Source organism: Mytilus galloprovincialis, chromosome 2 (assembly GCF_965363235.1).
Source record: "Mytilus galloprovincialis chromosome 2, xbMytGall1.hap1.1, whole genome shotgun sequence".
Classification (NCBI taxonomy): domain Eukaryota; kingdom Metazoa; phylum Mollusca; class Bivalvia; order Mytilida; family Mytilidae; genus Mytilus; species Mytilus galloprovincialis.
In genome coordinates, this window is record NC_134839.1 from 65,726,377 (window position 1) to 65,751,217 (window position 24,841).

A 24,841-nucleotide genomic window follows, 5' to 3' on the forward strand; every position below is an offset into this window, starting at 1 on the left:
CATACCTTGAATGACAAAATTATTTTATTTATTAATATTACTTTTACTGTTAACCCACTGTTTTTGTGATATACATTTGACGTGCCTCTGTACTTATGTATCCCGTCATACTTTGAACCGCACTATTATTTTATTTATTATTATTACTTTAACTGTTAAGCCAGTTTTTGTTATATCTATTTTGCGTGACTGTATTTATGCATCCCGTCATACTTTGAACGACAAAATTATTTCATGTCTACCTGTGCGAATTTCAAACGCGCAATTTTCACCAGTACTCAAAACCCTCCTTCCTTGATGGGTGCATTTTACATAGACAAATAAAATCGTATAATATAATCAAAATGAGGATGTTAATTTGATGTATGCCTTTTTGTGCTTCTTCGTTACATTTGTTGTTTTTATAGTGATTAAGATGATAACACAATGTTGACTGCTGTACCCCTATTTTTGACATTTTTACCTATTGTGTCTGTTTGTTTTGTTCACGCATCGGTTACAATATAATGGAATTTGATGCGACTGTCATACAAGTGAGAGGTTTAGCTAGCTATAAAACCAGGTTCAATCCACCATTTTCTACATTTGAAAATGCCTGTACCAAGTCAGGAATATGACAGTTCTTGTCCATTCATTTTTGATGCGTTTTGTTATTTGATTTTGCCATGTGATTATGGACTTTCCGAATTGATTTTCCTCTGAGTTCAGTATTTTTGTGATTTTACTTTTTACTACAACCAAGTCGATGTCAAGTTTCTTCACAGAAGAAACTTTACTGCTGGTGGATTATTCCCCGAGGGCATCATTAACTTGGTAGCTTTATGCATGATGAATACAAATAATACGAAGAACAAACCGGCTAGGACGTCGCCCGGGTTACCAAGGTCCTCTTTTGCTGCACGGAACACTGTAGCATTTGATTTGTGTGTTCCACGAAATATCCTCCGGGATACCCCTGATTTGACATATGTTCAGCCAGAAGGTAATTACTATTTCAAAAATTCAGATACCTTTCATAAATTAAAGCCATGTTGTGTCAATATTTTTGACTGTTTAAAGACACCTGCTACAAGTGAATCAACACCTATTATTTCTTCTTGTAAACATAAAAAAGGAAAAAGGAGCACATGTAAGACATGTGATATGTTAATCACGACTCCTGATTTCACTAGTAATTTAACATCTAAAACATATTATACTAAATCTTTCGAACCTCTGGACTGTTCCACGGACAATGTCGTGTACGGAATCGAATGTACTTTGTGTTGACTACTTTATGTTGGTGAAACTCGTCAAACTTTGCGTAAAAGAATGAATCAACACCGGTCTGATAATAAAGATCCTCAATTTCGAGTTCTTTATAACCATTTTAATCAACCGGACCATGATCCTTCTTTATCTATGAAAGTACGCATCATTGAGAAAATTTATCACCACACAAATAGCCCTGTACTAAGTACTCCTTTCCGCAAAGATAGAGAAAATTTCTGGATAAGGGAGTTAGGGACTGCAATGCCATATGGTTGCAATGACAATATTAAAGGAGTGGGAAATTTGTCAAGTCCTGCCTGCAGTGATATTAATGTAATGAGTTTATTTAATACTACCTTACGACAACAACGTAGTCATGGGCAAAAACATTACCATCGGCCTAATGTAAAAAAGTCTTCCAAATCTAGATCACTCTCTGGGAGCTTTGATGACCTTCTTTCACATCTTCATCATCCACTAGGGTTACATTACATAAGAACTATTCTCTTTTCACTGCCAGTTAATTTTCTAAAACGTTTGAGAGATTATGCACTTGACAAAGGAGGCACCAATACATTTTCTACAATATACAGACTAGTCAGTATTATTTGTGATGTAGCTCTTTTCCGTCTTTTCAAACCAGTAAGATCGGAACCTTTACATGAGGAAAAGAGGAAATTCCTTCCTGTTGATTTTGCCAATAGAGGAATTGATGCAATCAATATCGGCAACGTTCTACATCACAAGGAGGTAACATCTAAAATTCCTATTTATTTTCAAAATCAATCTGTTCCTATTGTATCCTACAGTTACACCAAAACCATTGCACCTAAAATATTTAACTATAAACAAGCATTGCAGGACCTTGACTTAGAACAATACTTACAAAACCCTCCGACATGTGACTGTTCCCACTCGCCTTATAATTACAGCCACCCTGGTCATGTTATAACTGGAGATCTAAACATAATTCAACATGAAAATCTCCGAAAGGTGATTTCTCATGGTCCTAAGTTTAGAGAACCCCAACACATCAATTGGAACCATAACTTCAAAATAATTATGGATTCCATTGAGGACTACGCCAGAGCATGGGCTAAGCGAGAAGAAGTTGAACTGGACACTTTGTCAGAATGGGTTAAAACTATCAGGTCTCTGATAAAACGTCGCATTCACAAGTTGAAAAACTGTGTGAACGATCGACCAAAGTCCGTTTTCAGAGACAAAGAGGCCATGAAATGTCTATCATCTCTTCATGATAAGTATGTTGTTGTTCCTGCGGACAAAGCTTCAAATAATATTGTCTTTGTATGTAAATCGTTTTACTACGAATGTCTTGTAAAAGAATTGGGTATAAATGAGCACTCAGGTAATCCCACATACAAAGACATATCATTTGACAAGGATGAGATTTTAGCAAATCATAAGTCCTTCATGGCTTCAATAAACATTACATTGAACACCAAATCGGAGGACTTACCTTGTTTGTATTGGATACCAAAGCTTCATAAAATTCCGTACAAACAACGGTATATTGCTGGCTCATCTTCATGTTCCACTAAAGAATTGTCCATTAGATTGACTAAAATTTTATCCGCAGTGAAAGAGGGTCTTCAGAAATACTGTGAAACTGTTTACTCGCGTAGTGGTATTAACCATATGTGGATTCTTAAAAATTCTAAAGAACTTCTAGACAATTTTAAATCTCGGTCTATTTCTGAAATTAGTTCTATCAAAACTTTTGATTTTTCAACCCTGTATACCACCATTCCCCATGTGAAATTGAAAAATCGCCTAAAAGAAATTATCCACAATGCCTTTCAACATAAAAATTCGTAAGGGTTCCACGGAACCCAGTGTCTCGCCTACTTTTGCTGTTAATCGTAGACTCAACAAAAATGAGGAAAAACATCAATAAAAATTTCCCTCTTGATACTGTCTTTTGATTGAAAGAAGCTTCCAAGTTTGGAAAAAAATCCAGGATAGTTTATGAATCTAATAAATGTTTTATAAACTTAACTGCAGACTGTATGTAATGTTAACTGGAAGAAAAACTAAGTCCATTTATAAGTAAAATACGGAAAAAGTGATGTTTTTTTTTTTACAAAATTTACTTCTGAATAATATCTTATGATCAGAAACAAGCTTCTGTTTAAGTTTGGTAGAAATCCAGGATAGTTTAAGAACATTATAAAAATTTTAAAAACTTAAACCACAGAGTGAATGTTTTGTTTCTGGCAAAAAAACTAAGTCCATTTATAAGTAAAATACGGAAAAGTGGAAATTTATTTTTACAAAATTTTCTTCTTGATACTATCTTATGATCATAAACAAGCTTCTGTCCAAGTTTGGTACAAATCAAGGATAGTTTATGAAAGTTATTAAAATTTTAAAAACTTTAACCACAGAGTGAATGTAATGTTTCCTCGCAGAAAAACTAAGTCTATTTATAAGTAAAATACGGAAAAAATGGAATTTTATTTTTACAAAATTTACTTCTGGATACTTTCTTATGATCATAAACAAGCTTCTGTCCAAGTTTGGTAGAAATCCAGTATAGTTTAAGAAAGTTATTAAAATTTCAAAAACTTTAACCACAGAGTGAATATTTGTGGACGCCGCCGACGACGACGACGCCGACGACGACGGAATGTAGGATCGCTTAGTCTCGCTTTTTCGACTAAAGTCGAAGGCTCGACAAAAATGGTAGCATACGCTATAAATTTATTACTTTGGGATTTCATAAGGCATATTTCGTTAATAGTGACAAACAAAAAGGTAAAACATGCTACACAAAAGAACAAGTGGTCAGTATGCTGGAGTTTCTTATCGACAACATATTTGTTGAGTTTGGAGGTAGACTTTTTCAACAAATTGTCGGCATTCCTATGGGAACGAACTGCGCGCCTCTCCTTGCTGACCTCTTCTTGTTTTCATATGAATCTGAGTTCCTTCAGACACTTGTCAAAAACAAGAAGATCAAAGAAGCCAGGTTATTTAATTTCACTTTCAGATATATTGATGATGTTCTTTCCATTAACAATCCGAACTTTTCTGATTGGGTTCCATTAATTTATCCACCAGAACTAGAAATTAAAGAGACAACAGACACGGCTTCCTCCGCCTCATTTTTAGACTTATACCTCGAATTTGACATACACAGTCATCTTAGTACCAGAATCTATGACAAACGAGACGATTTTGATTTTGAAATTATCAATTTCCCCCACCTTAGTAGCATTATACCAACTTCACCTGCATATGGAATATACATTTCCCAACTTATTCGGTATTCTAGAGCTTGCAGCTCCTACTCAGACTTTGTAAAACGTCACCAGTGTCTGAGCAGAAAGTTGATGAACCAGGGGTATGTCAAAGAACGTCTCGTCCTTTTTCTAAAAAAGTTCATCGGAAGGTACCCAGAACTTGTTGATAAATATTCCGTATCAACTTCACAAATAATACACGATGGTCTTGAAGTATAGATTTTGCGTACTGACGTTGTTTATCATCTTAATAACGTGTTATATTATTCTTTTATTTGTCTTTATTAATATAACTTTTACTGTTAAGTCTGTTTTTTTAGATATCCTTTTGACGTTACTCTGTGCTGATGTATCCCATCATACTTTGAACGACAAAATTATTTCATGATGTGACTCTGTACCTATGTATCTTGTCATACCCTGAATGACAAAATTATTTTATTTATTAATATTACTTTTACTGTTAACCCACTGTTTTTGTGATATACATTTGACGTGCCTCTGTACTTATGTATCCCGTCATACTTTGAACCGCACTATTATTTTATTTATTATTATTACTTTAACTGTTAAGCCAGTTTTTGTTATATCTATTTTGCGTGACTGTATTTATGCATCCCGTCATACTTTGAACGACAAAATTATTTCATGTCTACCTGTGCGAATTTCAAACGCGCAATTTTCACCAGTACTCAAAACCCTCCTTCCTTGATGGGTGCATTTTACATAGACAAATAAAATCGTATAATATAATCAAAATGAGGATGTTAATTTGATGTATGCCTTTTTGTGCTTCTTCGTTACATTTGTTGTTTTTATAGTGATTAAGATGATAACACAATGTTGACTGCTGTACCCCTATTTTTGACATTTTTACCTATTGTGTCTGTTTGTTTTGTTCACGCATCGGTTACAATATAATGGAATTTGATGCGACTGTCATACAAGTGAGAGGTTTAGCTAGCTATAAAACCAGGTTCAATCCACCATTTTCTACATTTGAAAATGCCTGTACCAAGTCAGGAATATGACAGTTCTTGTCCATTCATTTTTGATGCGTTTTGTTATTTGATTTTGCCATGTGATTATGGACTTTCCGAATTGATTTTCCTCTGAGTTCAGTATTTTTGTGATTTTACTTTTTACAGTAGATAACCTTCAATTATTTTTTTGTATTTAATGCGTAATGACGTCAATTATTGCCTAAAATTAATATATTTTCTTCTGATTCTATTAAACGGATATAAATCCAATGCATATTTATAAGAAAATATAATAAAAAATATATTCATGTTGAAACCTTAAATAATAGGTTCTAAACTTTATAGGCCGATGTAAATACTTGTACTTAAAGTTAAACAGCTTTTGCACAGTTAACTTGAGTATCGAATATTTTGTTTATTTTGTTTTACTCTAAGGTGTAAATAACCCAATATTGTGTTATAATCTATGTTTTTATCGAGTCATTTTGGGCAGAGAAAAATGAAGAAGACATATATTTATCGTTCATGAAAAAGAAGAAAACTTGTTTCACTTATCACCTCTGTCAAACTAACTGTTTGGATCTATAATAGATATATAAAGGTAACAGAAGTATACCGTTATTGATAGTCATTCATCGATTCAACTGAATCATATCCTGGTCACAAACCAAAACCGAGGGAAACACATCAACTATAAGAGGAAAACAATGGAACAACAGATGCACCGAACTGCTATAAAAACTAACACCAGCATACATAGAAACGGACTATTTGATAACAACAGCATTATTCCTGACTTGGTACAAGACATCGAATGATATAGAAAATCGTGAATCCTTGTTCTTCTAGCTTAAAAAATTCAGCTTTTTTTTTCTAACTGACAAATATTAGCATGCAAAGATATATAACTCTAACAAATTTGGAATAGAGCAGAGATAACATACTGAACTGAGACAGAATTCTGTCCGGAAAATCAAGATATCTTAAAATAAAAGAACGGCAATTATAGTTTATTGTATAAGAAACAGTATGTTCTAAAATATGGTACATACCATATCAGAGCTAGAAGCTAAAAATGAGAAACAATACAATTATAACTATTTGTATGCCTAAATTATATAAATATGTCAACATGGCGAAAATCATGGCTCGACTTCACATTAGAATTAAAGCCCTAAATGACAAATTTTATCAATTATCTGCGTGTTTGCTTTTTCTTTTGAAATCTGTAATAGACGAAGTGAAACTTTAAAAAAATGGAAAACAACACGTTAAGTAATGCATTGCGTCCGAAGCGCTTTTCTGGATTTACCTTCACCAGGAACGCTCAATGCCAAACATATGAAATCCGAAGATGGATAAGTACCGAAAATCGTTGAAGAGCTATATGTCAAAAATACATAAAATGTCACAATGATCAACAAGACAAGATTTATAAAATTGTTGGTCGATTCCTTATAGGAGATATTTTCCCTAAATGATAATTAATGTTTTTTTTATCATTTTTGGAAAGAAAGAAAAACTGTAAAACTCGTGCACTAGATAAAAGGAATAAATAGATATCTTCAGCAGTTATAACATGAGATTGAATTTTTTTTTATTCGTCTATTACAATTGAAGTAAACACATGTTTTAAAAACAACTGCACCAAATCTGGAACAGTTGTTATCAATTCGTTTGATGTGTTAGAGTTTTTAATTTTGCCATTGGATTACGGATTTTCCATTTGAATTTTCCTCAGTGTTCGGTATTTTTGTTATTTACTTTTTTTAATACATTTTAAGTCGTCAAAATGTACGGATAATGCCTTTTTCCATTTGAAAAAATATATTTCTTAAAACGTTTGAACTAAATAATTTACATATAATGAACGTTGTTAATACCAGAATAATAAAGAGTATTTGTTTCAATTGATGACATTATCAAATTAGAAGACATACATTACCTAGCTCAAAACGCACAAAAGCGACAGATACAAGTTAAATGACAAAAGATGTTCCAATAAAAAAGACAGGAGAACATCTGATTTGTGTAATTGATAAATACTTGTCATTCGTATTGTGCAGATTCGACGATAATTCTAATTCAGTGATGTCACAATCGAAGAAAAGACAATGCTTTGGTCTCTCGTTTTCAAAGAAAAATGCATTAAATTTCCACTTAAAAAAACTGTCAATTTTAAGTTTAAAATGTTTTTCGGGGAAGGTATTTTATTGATGTCTCCATATTTCTGGTGATCCTTTATGATATGCGCATCGAACATAATTACGAAGAGAGCCTGACATTTAACATAATTATTCTTTTGGGGAAATTAAAGTGACTACTCAAAACCGAAATTGTCACTGTTGAATAATGTTTAATATAACAAAACCACCAATATAAAAAAATGAAAACAAAGCACGTTATTAATTTCATTCGTCCAATAATAATATTTTCTTTAGAAAACTGACATTTATTTTTTGTTCGTTTTTCTACGCAACTATTTTGAAAATACTGATGAAAATAAGCAATAGATTTTGACGTTCATATGTTTGATTGTGTAACATTTACAATTGTTTGGTGTACTGGCAAACGTATGAAAACATATGCTCAAATGTAGATGTGAAATACTTTTAACTTTACATTGGTATACTGTCTAGTGCTTTCTTTCATACACTGTCCATATGTCACGTACGTCAGAGAGTGTGCTTTTTGTTATATACTGAAAGTATGCATCAAGCTCGTTTCATTAGTTTTCATTTATACAAAACCAAGCCATCAATGCACAAACTTCGTTTCATTAGTTTTCATTTATACAAAACCAAGCCATCAATGCACCAAGTTCGTTCCATTAGTTTTCATTAATACAAAACCAAGCCATCAATGCACCTTATTAAAATTTTGGTCAACAGATGTACAATCTTCAATTCTTTATTTTCCACATCGATGCATAATGTCATTTATTTTCAGTTATGAAAAGAGATAATATTTACAGTAGCAAAACCAAGTATATATAAAGCTCCTAACAACTCATGTAACCTTAAATCAAATTGCAACTTTTGTTGGTGTCAACGATTTGAAAACAATTCAAAATGAGACTTTGGTTATATGTTGCACTGCTTTGCATTTATTTAACTGAATATGCAATCGAAAGTAAGTAGACTTTAAATGCAATTAATGAAAACTATTAATTTTGGCATAATAAATTAAATTGCAAACGAGTCTTGTGTGTCAACATTTTCTTAGATACTTTCTAAATGTTCTTAAAAACTGTTGTTGTTGATTTTATGTTACATTTCATTGATTTGACATATCATTTGATTATACGTTTTATTTATATTAATACGTAATAATGGTTTATGAGTAGCTGTATTAATTGGTGACATAGTATTTTAGCACTCGTTATAGACCAGTATTAAAGAAACAGTGTTTCACTGCAGTTCTTTATATTTGAATTAACAAACAGGTCTCTGAAGAGACGCGGACGACCAAAAATACAAACAATTGTTTACAAAACACAACATACAAAACTGAAGACTGGACAACACGATCTCATAGTGTTTGAAAATACTTGGTGTGGTTATTCCTTTTTTAACAACCAATGCGTGCATCAAAATATATAAAAGATAACTTTAAAGCAAATAATTATAAAATGTGCATATAATTCTCGTGGGCGGCATATATATGTATACAATTCTAAAAACAAGACGATGAGGGAGCAAAGAAGAAGAACCGTAAACACATATATAAGAAGATATGTCAAGAATAAATACAGCAAAACAGCAAAACTATGCACCAAAGCAGATGAAAATATGTTATACGAACAAGAGATAGACAACATGATAGCCTTTAGAAGCTTTTATTTCAAATTTATTTTTGATATTCTAAATTCCATTAAAAAAAAAGTACAGACATGGAAGCATAATGATTATATATCAGGAATTACAACATTGTAGTTTTGGCTTTTTTAAGAGTTGCTTTCGTTAATTGGCAAATAATGGTTGCAAAACAGTTTTGCAAGCGACTCATAGCACTCTTAGTGATTTACATGTTGTAAAAAAGATATCTGCTGTTAGAAATGGTCAGTACAATGGAGTACTGTGCCGTATATTATAAATGCTCAAAATGCTATGACAGTGCAGATACATGTCTCGAAAATTCACTGAAAAATTGCAAAATTCACTTTATAAATTGTATGCATTAAAAATGCTTTCCTGTATTAATCTTCACAAGGTTGTTTAAAGCAACAAAATATATACAAAAATTAAAAACGAATTAATAAAGTCTATTGTTTAAAGCGACCAACAGTTGCTGAAGCTAATTGATGCCCGACGTTTATGCATGTCTGGCGTACTAAATTATAATCCTGGTACCTTTGATAACATATCGTTATTTTGAGTTTCATGTACATCTGATAAGGACAGCAATTGAATGTGACATTAACGAAAAAAGGTCTTGTATTATTATTTTGGAATATTGTTTACAAGTTATAGTACAAATAAAACAACATGTGGGTAAACAACAATGAAACATAGCAACTTAAAACTTTAAAACAAACCCAGAAAAAGACATCCTGATATGGTCTTTTATTCATCACTGTCTATTTGAAACCTTATTGTGAAAATGATATATTTATTTCAGCAGCTAGTATTGTTAGAGATGCCTCAATCGACGACCGCCAAAGAGTCAGACGATCTGAAGGAAAAGATCCACCAGCTTTACGTAAAAAGCGATCTGGCGGTGATGACCATGTTACATACCATGTACATTATGATCCTGTGCCAGTAGACCCACCACCTATGTTGCGCGTTAAGCGATCTGACGGCGATGTCCAATCAGGGTTAAAGGGTTAATTCAAAGAAATATTGTTCTTTATTCTGTCGGAAAATACTTTAAGCAAATAAAAAAAAATAAAAAAGAAGTGTTATGTTTATATAGAAATAATATAAAAAAGAAGATGTGGTATGATTGCCAATGAGACAACTATCCACAAAAGATCAAAATGACACAGACATTAACAACTATAGGTCACCGTACGGTCTTCAACAATGAGCAAAGCCCATACCGCATTGTCAGCTATAAAAGGCCCCGATAAGACAATGTAAAACAATTCAAACGAGAAAACTAACGGCCTTATTAATGTGAAAAAAATGAACGAAAAACAAATATGTAACACATTAACAAACGACAACCACTGAATTACAGGCTCCTGACTTGGGACAGGCACATACATGAATAATGTGGCGGGGTTAAACATGTTAGCGGGATCCCAACCCTCCGCCTAACCTGGGACAGTGGTATAACAGTACAACATAAGAACGAACTATAAAAATCAGTTGAAAAAGGCTTAACTCATCAGATGGACAAAAATACAATAAGTCTATTGTCGATGTATTTACATTCAATTTATTATAAAGTATTGTATGATAAAATGTGAATACTTATTCCTTATATCATAGGAGCATTATCTGCGAGATATGAAAAATTAAAATACGATTTGTTTGGTTCAATCATTAAACAAAATGATATACTTAAATACTTATTCGCCTTATAAGAACAAATTTTGTTCAATTTTTTTTCAAATAAGATAAGAAATACTGCTAATGATTTTTTCAATTGCAAGTTAATAATTTAACCTTATTGAGTCCGTATTTACTGGATCTTACATTAACCCATTAGCTTGAGATTATTTACTCATGTATTTAGCTATTAAAAGGAAAAGAATGTTAACATTGAAAGTAAAACAAGGATAAATATGTGGTTGACTAATTCGATCCTAAAAAATATCATTCTTATACATGTTAACGACGATTATCATACTTTTAAACCTTTAGTATGAAACCAAACAGACTATAAAAAATGCGATTGCACTTGGACACTATCTGTTTGTATTTTAATGTATGTTTCAGATATGACCATCGGTAGTCTTCGGGAGTCATGTCGATGATAAATAAGATGACGTCCAGATAAAAATACACACGAAAGGTAAATGCCTCCTATCGAGTCCATGCATTGTTAATAGTTCATCTTAGATTTTTAGTTTTAGTACGTTAAAATCAAATATGAACATTTGAGTCAAACCAGTGAAGATGAATTTGACAGCTAATGCCTAAATAACTCATATGCATACATCAACATAACTCATTGCTATTTCCATACCAAAAGAATCCCATGTTGCAGACATTTATCCTACAGAATACTGGTATAATGTTGAAGATAACTACTAAATCCAAATTATGCTATACTGCCTTTGATCACTCTATATGACAAATCAAAAGTCGAATATCTAATTAAATGTGACCATGACAATCTGTCTAGATAATATTTGTTTTTCTTATTATTCTTTCTATTCACTGAGCGGAGCAGTTAGGTGTCTAGAATCGATGTACCCTGTTTGACTGTTCAATATTTTCAATTTTGTTTATTGCACATCGATAGGAAATGTAGATGGTAATATATTACATAAAGAAGCACTATATACACGTCGGTTATAACTTGATTTGGTCATCTTTTTTTTAATCTTAGAAGACACAGTTACATCTTTTAACACGGAGCAAAAGTCATACATCACACAAAGTTCAACACAGCTCCTACCAAAAAACAAAATGTTTTACATTTTATATAATAAGTGAAGAGCCAATACAACCGAAAAGGGTAAAGGAGAACTTTAACGCAGACAAAAATGAGTGAAAATGGAAAAAGTAAGATAACAAAATATACCAAACATCAAGAAAAATTCTAACTCAAGATTGTTTTGAACTTTTTTATGCATTTAATATTGGGTTTCGTTTTTATTTTGTTTTTTTTTCTGTTTCAATGAATGTTGGTTGGGTTTTTTTTTCGTGCTTTCCAAACCCTTAATCTTGAATTTATCTAATAATGGGTCTTCTTAAAACACATAGTCGCGAACTAAGCACATAAAACAATCGTTTAATACGTACAATCATTATTTCGGTCTAAGTCTTTGTTGACTATTAGACCCTGTACTGGCATTCACCCCATAAGTGCTTCTGAGTTTATATGTTTGCATGGTGCTTGTGTGTCTAGCACGTATAACTGTGTAACTGTATGTCAGTCTGTTCCAAAACCGTTTTGGTAATTCTGTCTAGCCAATATCACTTTTTATATTGTAATGTTTCAAAGTACAAGCAAATGTAAAATACCGGATTTTCAAAACTGTGTTGTCAGTGTTTATCGACCATCACTGCCAAAGTCTATATGTAAGTCACACTATAATCAAAATTCATTTTAACAGAATTATCTATTAATCTGTTAAAAAGGCGATCCATAATTCTTCAGTGAGAGGACATTATCTTCACTCTAAGTTTAAAGATAATGTTACTTGTTTTATATTCCTGAGAAGACCTATCATGAAGCCTTATTGGCTGCGGAACCGTAGCTTGAAAGTCCTTGTGATGTTGGTTTTTTTATATTTGTGGACCAAAGAGCTTTCCTATTTCAAAACATGGAAATTGCGACCAAGGTTCAGGTCACATTTATTTCTCAAAAAATATTATTTTTATCGTCCATGTTTAGTATCTTATCGTAGTATATACTTTGTTTTGTTAGAATTTTTTTATCATAAGGCGAACCTATTGTTGAAGGCCGTAAGATGACCTATAATTGTTAATTTCTGTGTTATTTTGGTCACTTGTGGACAGTTGTCTCATTGGTAATCATACCACATCTTCCTTTTTTCTATTTCTGTTTGAATATATATTTCCTTGACACTATTACCTAATTATTTACTGTTATATACTTTCAACACCTATTTTGTTTTATCATGAGTTTTTGTCATCAATTTGAGTATGTCGATTGTCGCCAGTCGCCGTCTACGTACTTTTAATAAATAAAATACAGAACCAATTTACGTTATTGGTCATTTAGATGTCTTATTTACATGTTTTCTTTTTTAATAGTACAGTCTGTAGAAAGACACATGGCTGCATTAGGTCAAAATCACATCATGAGGGTTAACTTCTTGTAGTAATGAAAATTCTACCACTGTGCGGGATTTTCTCGCTGCGTTCAAGACCCATTGGTGGCCTTCGGCTGTTGTCTGCCCTTTGGTCATGTTGTTGTCTCTTTGACATATTCCCCATTTTCATTTTCAATCTTATTTCCTCTTTCAGACCTCATTCAATAAAACTAAACGTAATTGCATCATACTTTGTACTTTTGCAAATGTTTACATATTCTACAAGCCTAACATTTAACTAAAAAATCAAAACTTCGTAAATCGGTCTTATCTTTTTCAAAGGTTCAATAGCAATAAAAAATTTATGTGTTTACGTATAAATAAGGAATTAATATGTGTTAAAGGCTGGTTTATGCGATCTTAGAATGTGCACCTTTAGACAGCTGTGTTATTTTATATAAATGAATCCTATATACCTGTATCTATAGAATGTTAATCGTTGAAATAACAGTTAGTAGTGTTAGATAATTCTAGTGTATGCAACATGGGTTACAAAATTATCTGAAAGGGAGCCGTGGTGTAGTGGTTAGTGCATCGGACTAATAACACAAAGGTTCCTGGTTCGATTCCCGTCTGGGATGAACATTTCAGGAACTGAATTTTCGGCTCTCCCTTGACACCTTTTGCGAGTATGGTCTTGAGGAAACGATGATAGTCCGTCGGAGGGGGACGATAAATGACTGACCCGTGTTAAGAGAGAGCCATATCTCTTGCACGTTAAAGACACCATTGTAGACTTTGAAAAGAGCAGGCTAATGCCGTTACAAGGCAGCACTCGCACCTTCAAAGTGGAAAGTGATTTATATAAGTTGCAAAACTTGTTTCCCAATCCACTATCAATAAATATGTTGAAACTCAAATTATCTGAAATATAGTAAATAAAAAAAACACACAGAAACGCAATTTGTTATGTCTCCAACGAAGCGGAACGTTTGGGAAAAACCTGTAGTGACATTCCGACAAACATCTAGTTTGCTGTTTGTGTGTTGAAAAGATGCTCTATAAACTGTGATGCAATACTACTAATACATTTTTAACATGTGATAAATTCTGCAAAAAATTGTTTTGGCTAGCTATAAATAAAGGCAACAGTAGTATGTCGCTGTTCAAAACTCATAAATCCATGGACAAAAAACAAAATCGGGGTAACAAACTAAAACTGAGGGAAACGCATTAAATATAAAAGGAGAACAACGACACAACATTACAATGTAACACACACAGAATCGACTAAGCATTAGACAAAATCCTATGAGAATAACAAATATAACATCAAAACCAAATACATGAATTTGGGATAGATAAGTACCGTGACACGTCTTACAGTAATGGGAATTCACACTCGAAAATAAGAGAAAACAAACGACACAACGGAAACACAACGTTGAAATGTAACACACACAGAAACGAACTATAATATAACAATGGCCATATTTCTGACTTGGTACAGGACATTTTTAAAGGAAAAAATGGTGGGTTGAACCTGGTTTTGTGGCATGCAAAACCTCCTTCTTTTATGGCCATGTGAAATATAACATTAAAATGACAACACAACATACAGGACTACAATATAAATAAATAGGAGAACATAATTGACAAAGAAACACACGAATAATAGCTAACAAAAGGCAACAAGTTTAAAATTTTAATACGCCAGAAGTGTATTTTGTCCACACAAGACTTACTAGTAACGCCCAGATACAAAAGTTTGAAAGCCGAAACAAGTACAAAGTTGAACAGCATCGAGAACCAAAAATTCAAAAAAGTTTTGCCAAAAACGGCCAGGGTTTTCTGTTAGGTATCAGAACATCCCTATTATTTAGAATAATTTATACTTTTGCAAACTTAATTTTATAAAATGACTATACAAAAGATATATGATAAAACTGAAGTATTAACTAATTACAGGAAACAACCGAAATATTTTACATAGCCCGACGAAATGCACCACATCCGAATAAGTTTAAACATCAACGCCAAGTGACATCATATTTGAAATTGTAAAAAATGACAAAAAACAGATTTAATCCATATTTTTTTACATACCAAGTCAGGGATATGTTCTCTATAAAAACCTAATATAGTCTTTAGTAAGACCGATAATATTACACGTTTTGCTAAGTTTGCCTGATCCAAGTTTTGACCAAGAACATAATGATACTGGTATACATCATCAAGATAAAGATTTGACAAATCATGTGTCTAATATGTTCGAATAAGGTTTCAGATAAACAGAAAAACGCGTTGATTAACCATTTCGAAGCTTGAAATCGTTTATGTTATCATACATTGACACCATTACCGAAGTTGTGATTTCATTTTTCAGAAAAAAAGAATGAATACCAAACGGAATAAAATCCTCAGAAAAGCGGATAAACATGGTTGGGACATGGTCAAGGAATATTTAGGTAGTCTATTTGATACGGAAATACAGAAGATGTTAATGATTTGCATTTTGTTATTTCAAGGCTGCTCGAAAAAGAAATTCAAAACCATATAAATAAAACCCGATACTCCAATGTGTGCCTCCCGTCTAGAAAAATTTAATTCGATAAGGTTTTTTTTGTTGGCCTTAGAAAAGTCAGTGATATAATTTTCAACGGAGTCTTGCAAGACATGTACAGATGTGACTATTCTAACTAACACGGATACCTTACACGGATATGTCCATACAGAAGTGTCCCTACATAAAGACACTATATAGACACTCATCAAGTCCATCAATGATACGTGGGTTCTTCCTGGCTAATATAATTATCTGACGAGACCTTTAGATATTTCACTTTGATAGTTTTGCTTTTCGGACTTTCCTCATGCTGTGCTATATATTCACAAAGGAAGTACGGGTTTAAGTTTAATATAAGAGAACATATGGATTTCCTTTAATTGTTTCTTTGGACGTTTTAGTTGATAACAAAACTATAAGCGTAACAAAAATGCCAGACATAAACAAACGACATGTTCCTGATTTTAAACAGATGCATACAGATTGTGGCGCGGTTCCACATTTTTGTGTGCGCTCAATCCCCTTCTAACTTGGGACAGCAGTGTTACAGATAACATAAGAAAAAAATCAGTAAAAAGTTATATAAAAAATTCTCTTAATTCTAACCGTTTGTTTTTCGGGAGAATTTGAGTTTAGTATAAACCACTTAATTAAACTAAACTTATATTTTCATCAATTGTTTAAGCTTTTATGTAACACATTTTATCATCCTGATATTAAAAATCCGTTACATTGGGCCTAATATTTGCGATGTTTATTTCAAATGGTATCATGTTAAAAAAAACAATTTTCCTTTGAAGTTTTGTACAAATCTTTCATAATTCCAGTTAATTTCAAGCAAATATAATAATAAAAAACTGGATAAAAAAAACAACCTTGGCAGTTGATGATCTTAAGATTCGATATTCTTGTTTAAAAGTGCTCGATCCACTCCTACTTAACAATTATGGATTAAATACTGCATATTTCCAACAGCTTTCATGACAGAAATAAATGTCAAAATTGCAAGCGTTTATTGACATGATATGCATTTTTTATTGGTATATAAAAGGTTAATTTGATCTCCTGAAGTCATATATATCAGTGGTTAAGACGAGACGCCTTTAACATTTCTATCTGGATAGGCAAAAAGGAAACTTACAAACATGCTGTCTTTATCGTTTCTAGTGATTGGATATGGTATGTATTTATAAAGTGGTAGCTGAATTATAAGATGTCCTTCATAGTTAGACTAATATTGCAAAAAAAAAAACACATTACATCATTAAGTAATTAGCTCACATAGGTTGTAGGTATGACTCTCTGTTGATTAACATTTTGGCGACCTTTCGTATTATTGTCCATTGTGAATCAGAGTAGGTAAATAACTTTTTTGGTATTTATGTGTGTCACTTTATGGTTAAACATCGAACACGATTTCTTTATAACCAAATGTTGAATGGATTATAACAATTTCAAACTTCCCTAAATTTTAAAACAAAATGTAGCTCCCTTTATTATATTTAACAACATGATCCAATGTACCTTCCAAATCTATTCTTGCATGTCATCGCGTATTTCGTAGACTCCTTGTAGATTGCTCCAGTCTCCAGTTTTCCCTTGACCGGGCATTAGCTGTTTTAGATTGAAAAACATACAACAGCAGTTTGATTTATTCAGATTGACATTATTATATATAATTTGCATAATACTAAAAGAAATTTACTTTTACTTGTGCATATACATATCGACGGAACCTGCATATATTTATCATGTGGTTGGGTTTATGAAACAATATCCTCTAAGTTCATTCAACTTCGAAGATCGAAATGACGAACAAATACACTAAACAGTCCGTAGAAAACTAAAGACCAATAGGAACTGATTGTAAGTTTTCATTTGTACGGCGAACACCTCTACATGAATCAATTTTAAAACTTTTTATCCTATTTACATGTAGTACGCTTCAAAATGTTTCAAAACGTTTTTGTGCAATATGGAGTCCTCAGATATGTTTTGTACATGTTTGTAGTACATGGTAGGTTTAACACATGACTGAAATATTTTAAAATCATTATGGCAATGTGGTCGAGTGGTATCAAGGCGGATACATATGGTTTTAAAAACAGGATATATGTAAAATACGGGTAAAACATTGATTCGTAACAGGTGCCCCCAAGAATAGGTATAAAAATGTTATTTAAATAAGTTATTATTTCACTTAATTTTTTAAACACGTAGTAAAATCTAAGGTTCTCAAGTTAAATCCTTTAAGGTTTATGTATCATACTTTTACCAATGATTATTCGTATTTTTTTTTTTTTTTTTTTGGTTCTTGGTGTTATGATTTAATTCTCCCTTCATACCAATTCTCATTTAGTTTTTAAATTTATCAATACATTTACTATACTAGTGATCAAAAGACCCAATATACTTATATCCTGTAGAATAACAGCACGTATTTTAAATGGGGAGGGTGTATAATAATTAATTCTGATTCTGATTTTTTTTAATGTATTGTCAGATGGTTACTATGTTTATGTGTATGGACTATGGCAATTGTTATCAAATAGTCCGTTCCTATGTAAGTTGGCATTTTTTTTTTTATTTTTTTTTTTTTTTTTTGTACCATTTTTAGTGTTTCTGTTATTTCCTTTTATTGTTGACGAGTTTACCTCAGTTTTGGAGTGTCAACCGGATTTGTTTTCGCTTAATCGATTAATGACTATTGAACAGCGGTAAATTACTGTTTCTTGGAAGGCAAGTTGAATAGGGTCAGATATCTTGCACTAAACCGTTGTGAATTAAAATTGCATAAAATTGCACAACATGTTTTTTTTTTTTTTTTTTAAATCAAAGATATAGCCGTAAATATATTCATTTTATAGACACATATATGAAATATTGATAACTAATGTGATATTTTTATTTTCTATAACTTTGTAGCATTTGGATTTGCAGTTGGTGGAGGTTACCCTGGTGTGACCTACGGTAAGATACTAAAATCAAATAAATAATCTTTAAGACAATATGTTCTTTTGTCGTACTAAAATGATAATATTAACCACAATTTTGGGGGGCTTTTTATCCAAAAAAAAACAAACTTCAGCGCTTAAAACTTATACGACAATATATTTTCTAAATTATCAAATGCACCTAAAATAAAAGCACACATTTGAAAAACAAAAAGTAAAAATGATTTGTTTTAAATCATTAATAGTTTAAAGAAGATAACTCGGCATGCTTAGTATAAGGTCCTCAGCAAACTTATATTGTGTGAAAGAAGGATTATCAAAAAAGATTCAATAATCATGTATTTACATTAGTATTCATTGCCATGAATGACACGATGTAAGTCACTCGTAGATCAGTTTCTGTTAATTCTTCTAAACCACATAAGCACAACCGCAGTTTTTGAATGTTTCGCGTTAAGCAGTTTTTAATTTTCTTAGTAATATTTTGCAGACTGTTTTTTTGTGCTTTCGTCGTTTTCTTATTGGCCATGATATATTTATTGGATTTTTGTCGACCAATGATTTTGTTATTGTTCCCTTTTCTGTTTCTTTTTCGCGATTTTGATTTTTTTGCCACTGTCCTAAGGAAAAACTACATGACATAATGCCAACATTCTCTCACCACTGTCTGTATTGTTTCTTCAAATCACCAAATAAACTAAGAATGGTGCTTTGAAACACCCAATCTATATAATTATGACTAAGAAATATTTTATTTCAACGTAATGTTTTACTAATTTCCTTCAACTGTGGTATGGTGGTATTATATCTGTTGCGGTCATTTTAAGAAAAAAGAATCAAATCTTAGAATTCATGTAACTTGTGCAAAATACCTCATGGATATTTTACGTTTTTGTTTTGTTATAAAAATGTTTATTGAATTATTATAATTACATTATTAGCGTGTCTTCGGAAATTAGAACACTTCTTAAAAAAAATATAGATATAAAATACATAAAATATTGAATAAGTATAAAAATAAAGCTATTATCTTCATTTGCTAATTATTTTTCAGTTAAGTTTGGTCCTCCACCAAGTCCACCTAGTCCACCTAGTTCCGGCGGATACCATTCACCACCAAGCTCATCTTCGAATTATGGTATCCCTCCGCCACCACCAAATCCCCCTGCAGGGTACGGTCTTCCAGCGCCTGTGCCACCTAGTCCCCCTGCGGGATATGTTCTTCCACGAGTACCGCCAAGTCCGCCTTCAGGATATGTACCGCCGCGAGTGCCACCAAGTCAGCCTTCAGGATATGTTGCGCCGCGTTTGCCACCAAGTCAACCTTCAGGATATGTTGCGCCGCGAGTGCCACCAAGTCAGCCTTTAGGATATGTTGCGCCGCGAGTGCCACCAAGTCAGCCTTCAGGATATGTTCCCCCACGAATTCCACCAAGTCAGCCAGCAGGGTATGTTCCCCCACGAGTGCCACCAAGTCCGCCAGCAGGGTATATTCCCCCTCATTTTGCTCTACCAAGTAATGGACAACAATCATCAAGTGATACGTCATCTTCCGACTCAGGTATAGGAGGATCAGTTTTGATTCATCCTATGCTTAATAATTATCCATACTCTGACAACCTACCGCCAGTAGACTTTGACGTTCCTGAGCCGGCAGATTATATATTGCCACCAAGACGGAAGTATCATGGAGGTTTGTACATTAATTAGCATGATGAGTATGATAGGAAGAACCTTTTTTTAAGTTCAATCTTTTATATACGCTTTGCCTTAAACTTTTTTAACAAAGTTCCTGCTTTTGAAAAAAATAATCGGTTGTTCATTATACCAAATGTGTATCTCCAAATCATTTTTGGCTAAACAATATCTTGGTAAAAACTGTCCTTTTGAAGTAGTCAATTCTCAGAAACCAATTTAGGATTTGTAATGAACAAAAGAGAAGTTATGACATGGTTGGTTTTGGTCCCTTAAATTCGAAAATAAAAACGTACGATCAATCTACCATTATTATATTACATTATTCAGGTATTCATAAGACATTAGTATTTCATATTTCTAAATTGTATCAAACACACTTGCATTTGAGTTTCAAATTTCATATAAACCTTAGTGCAAAACAGCAAAGTTACAAAAAGTTATTTTGCTACAAAATGATTTTCTAAGATATAAAATATGTGTAAAATACCTTTTGGTTAAAGCTGTTGCATATACATATTTGCGTAAAATTAGCATTAAAGGTCAAATACGGACTGCCGTAGCTGTCTTTTGTGTTGAATTCTGTAACACATTTCGACATGACGTAATACCTACCTAACACGTGTCCTATATATGCACACACATGGCCAGAATATATATAATATTAAAAAAAAGAAGATGTGGTATGATTGCCAATGAGACAACTCTCCACAAGAGACCAAAATGACACAGAAATTAAAAGCTATAGGTCATCGAACGACCTTCAACAATGGGCAAACCCATACCGCATAGTAAGCTTTAAAAAGTCCCCGAAATGACAATGTAAGACAAATTTACAAAACTAAGTTACAAAAAATGAACGCAAAACAAATATGTAACACATAAACAAACAACAACTTCTGAATGACAGGCTCCGGATTTGGGACAGGCACATACATAAATAATTTGACGGGGTTAAACATGTTAGAGGGATCCAAAACCTCCCTCTTTCTTGGCAATTTAAAAGGACCGAATGATGGCTCTTATCAAACAGTTACCCCCTTTTCGTCCCATTAGGTTATTTATAATTTATAGTAACTTATTAGTACAAAAAACCAGGTCATCAATCAATAGATCTAACAACAAATAGTGTGTTATTTCTGCATAAATTTATAAATGTATGATAAAGGGGAAGGTTAACCTAATTTACTTACAGAGCTAAAATGATCCTTTATAAATGCATGTACAACTCGTCATATGCTTTTACTTTGTAGGGTCTGGTGGTAGACGGAAAAGTGTGCCATCCTATTAATAAAGAGGAGTCGTAAGAATTAAAAAAAAATATCTAGGTTTCAGATGTGTTTTTATCTTGTTTGTACCATTTGTAGTCCTTATTATATATAAAAAAAACCGGTGATTTCATTAAGATATAAACTCAGCATTGTAATGCACAAGACTAAAAATAAATTTAAGAACATATCAAGGTCATATATGTATTAAACGATGAGAATAATATACTAACAACTTAATTAAAAATATGATATGATACATGACCACAGCATGTCAAACGAAGACGTGATATGCTCTTCAATAGTTTTACGACGATATTTATAAAATAAAGTAAAAACATGGAAGTCAATATATAAAGTTATTAGAAACGTAAGATAAGAAAATGTTAACATTAAGTTTTAACAAAAACACTACTATCTATATACAAGAGAATCTTGTGTTGCTCCTATCCAACAATCAAGTGGCTGTCTAAATTTGCCACTTTGATTCCAGTCGATTACTGATGTTATGATCTTGTTTAAGTGACTTAGACGTTTATGTAGCTCATCGTCATCTTGTACTTATTTTAGTATGTTGTCTTTCTCTTTCATCGATGTGCATACCTTGGTATTTTCATATTTGGCATTTGGTAATTCTTTCAGTTTCGTTTAGTTTTCAAATTGATTTTATAGGGAAATGCATATTTGAATATAGTAGTGTTATTAAGATAAAATGTTGTTAACATTAAACACCAAGAAGGTTGTAGTACAGCTCGATCATCATTTCGTTTCCATCTGAAAGAAATGATTTGAACGAATACCTGTAAATTACCTGTAAAGATACTGATCTAAAAAACAGTTTCTGTGATGTAACTGATCACTCAGCATACTGAAAGTCAATGTAGAAAGTAAACATACTTGAACTGATAACGTTATTCCAATGCACCAAGAACAAGCTTAAACACACTTTTACTGAGTAAACTTTGAAATTTATATCCTAGAAAAATGAAGGTCAGTTCACTAATTTCAACATCTCATTGACATTTCCAAAGAAGGGTTTCCAAGTAGAAACGGAAATTTGATTTGGGGTTTCGAGTGTAAAGTAAAGGCTTTAAATTCAAGTAACGAAGTAAGAATTGATTTTCTATTTTACTTCTTCATATTGACATTTAATATCATTTGTAGTCAAATAATCTGATGTGAGAAAGAGCAGATCTAAGAAGTTTGTCTGATAAAATATTTTAATGAAGCATGATACTGGACTTTAAAAAGATGTAAGACTTCAATAGTTAGATCTCAATCTTTTAACGATTCAATTTGTTGTTGTAAAGGTTATAACTTGAACTCTTGCATTTCATTAAAGAGGTGAAACAGTTGAATTTAAAAACAAAAATCACAATCAGATTTCAACTTGTCTTTCGTTTGAACAGAAATTATATTTACTATTGGTGTGTTTAAGTTTTAATGTTTGGTTTTAATTTGCTTTCGTTTGTTTACTTTGTTTTCATTTCTTGAAAAAAAAAATCCTTGACTGTTTGCTATACGTTTTGGTTTTATTGGCTATTCAACATTTTTTATGAGGTTTGTATTTCAAATTATTAGTTAACTCGAATAGACATTAATTGAAATGAGCATCTGATCAGGGAAATTTGTATCAATAACTTCCGTTCGGTCAATACCTATGCTCGGTTGACTATTAAGCCCCGAGGATATCATCACCCAGTATATAGTACTTCAGGACTTGCATGACATTACAGATATTGATTTTTTTAAAGATTGATTTGTTTTAAATTTTGAAATCATATTCACATTTCCCTCATGCATAGCTTCCTGTAATAATAAGCATTGCCTAATATTGACAGGTCGATTAAAATATCATTTGTGCATTATTTAAAAAGCTTGAAGTAAAATCAAGCTTTAGAATTTAAAACAAAATACTTATTAGGTATATTTGAACCATATATTATGACTACCAGAAAAACAGAAAAACATAATGTTTATTTGTGCAAGAGTTAAATTACTAGTATGCGATTTGTCATAAAAAGAAAGGTCGCCATTGAGCAAACACTGATCTATTACGTCCTAGAGAGAACCACTCGCCTTTCAAAGAGAGCTCTATTGTCTGAATAAAAGCAACAGTAGTATACCGCTGTTCGATAGTCATTAATTTATTAAGAGAAAACAAATCTGATCAGAAACCAAAACCGAGGAGAAACATATCAAATATAACATGTATAAGAGGAAAACAGAACAACAAGAACACTGTATGTAATACAAATGATGGGTTGAACCTTGTTTTATGGCTAGCCAAACCTCTCGCTTATATGAAAATGTAAAAAATTCCGCTAAAATGACAACATTAGGTGACAGGAATACAATAAAAAAAAAAAACATAAGAACACTCAGGACAGAAAATTACATAAAAATATTTAAAAAGTACATTACTATGCGATTTGTGAAAGGGAATAGCTAAAAATTCAAACACTGGGAGCAGCAATATGTGTATTTGTTAATTGTTTTAAAAGTAAGTAAGCCATCATTTGAAATTGCTATTTCTGTGTTTAAACATCTGCACATAAACGCAAGAGTACCTGAATATCTTTCATGACATTGTTAAATAACTAAATCTTAATTATTTTTCAAAGACGATATTGCACTCAATGCTACATGTAACCATTGCTTCCTACTTGCACCTCAATCTAAGTAACGGTCCCTCTTTGAAGATTTTTTTTTTTTTTAGAGTAAATGAAATGTCATCAAATCAGGAAAAACATGCAATCTTCGCAGTCTGACTATAATCAGCTGTTGGGTTCGTTTCCCAAACAGCAGATTGTAGTCAGATATATATCTACGGTACAAAAAAGAAGTTAAACAAAGATGATATGTCAGGGATATCTTGTGAGTACTTTGTGCACTAAAGACTAATGTAATATTGGAGAATCATCTACTTCAATAGGTTTGAAGTTGCTTTTTCATTCCACT

The 24,841-nt window shown here is 32.3% G+C and overlaps 1 protein-coding gene across 1 annotated transcript; it reads left to right on the plus strand.

Annotated features, from left to right (window-relative positions):
* The first annotated feature begins 17,054 nt into the window (after positions 1-17,054).
* Positions 17,055-21,946, plus strand: LOC143062363 (uncharacterized). Its single transcript, XM_076234076.1, has 4 exons — positions 17,055-17,142; positions 18,889-18,933; positions 19,972-20,610; positions 21,866-21,946. The coding sequence occupies exons 1-4, from the start codon at positions 17,109-17,111 to the stop codon at positions 21,901-21,903; spliced, it is 756 nt and encodes a 251-aa protein (XP_076090191.1). The 5' UTR covers positions 17,055-17,108; the 3' UTR covers positions 21,904-21,946.
* Positions 21,947-24,841: the final 2,895 nt, after the last annotated feature.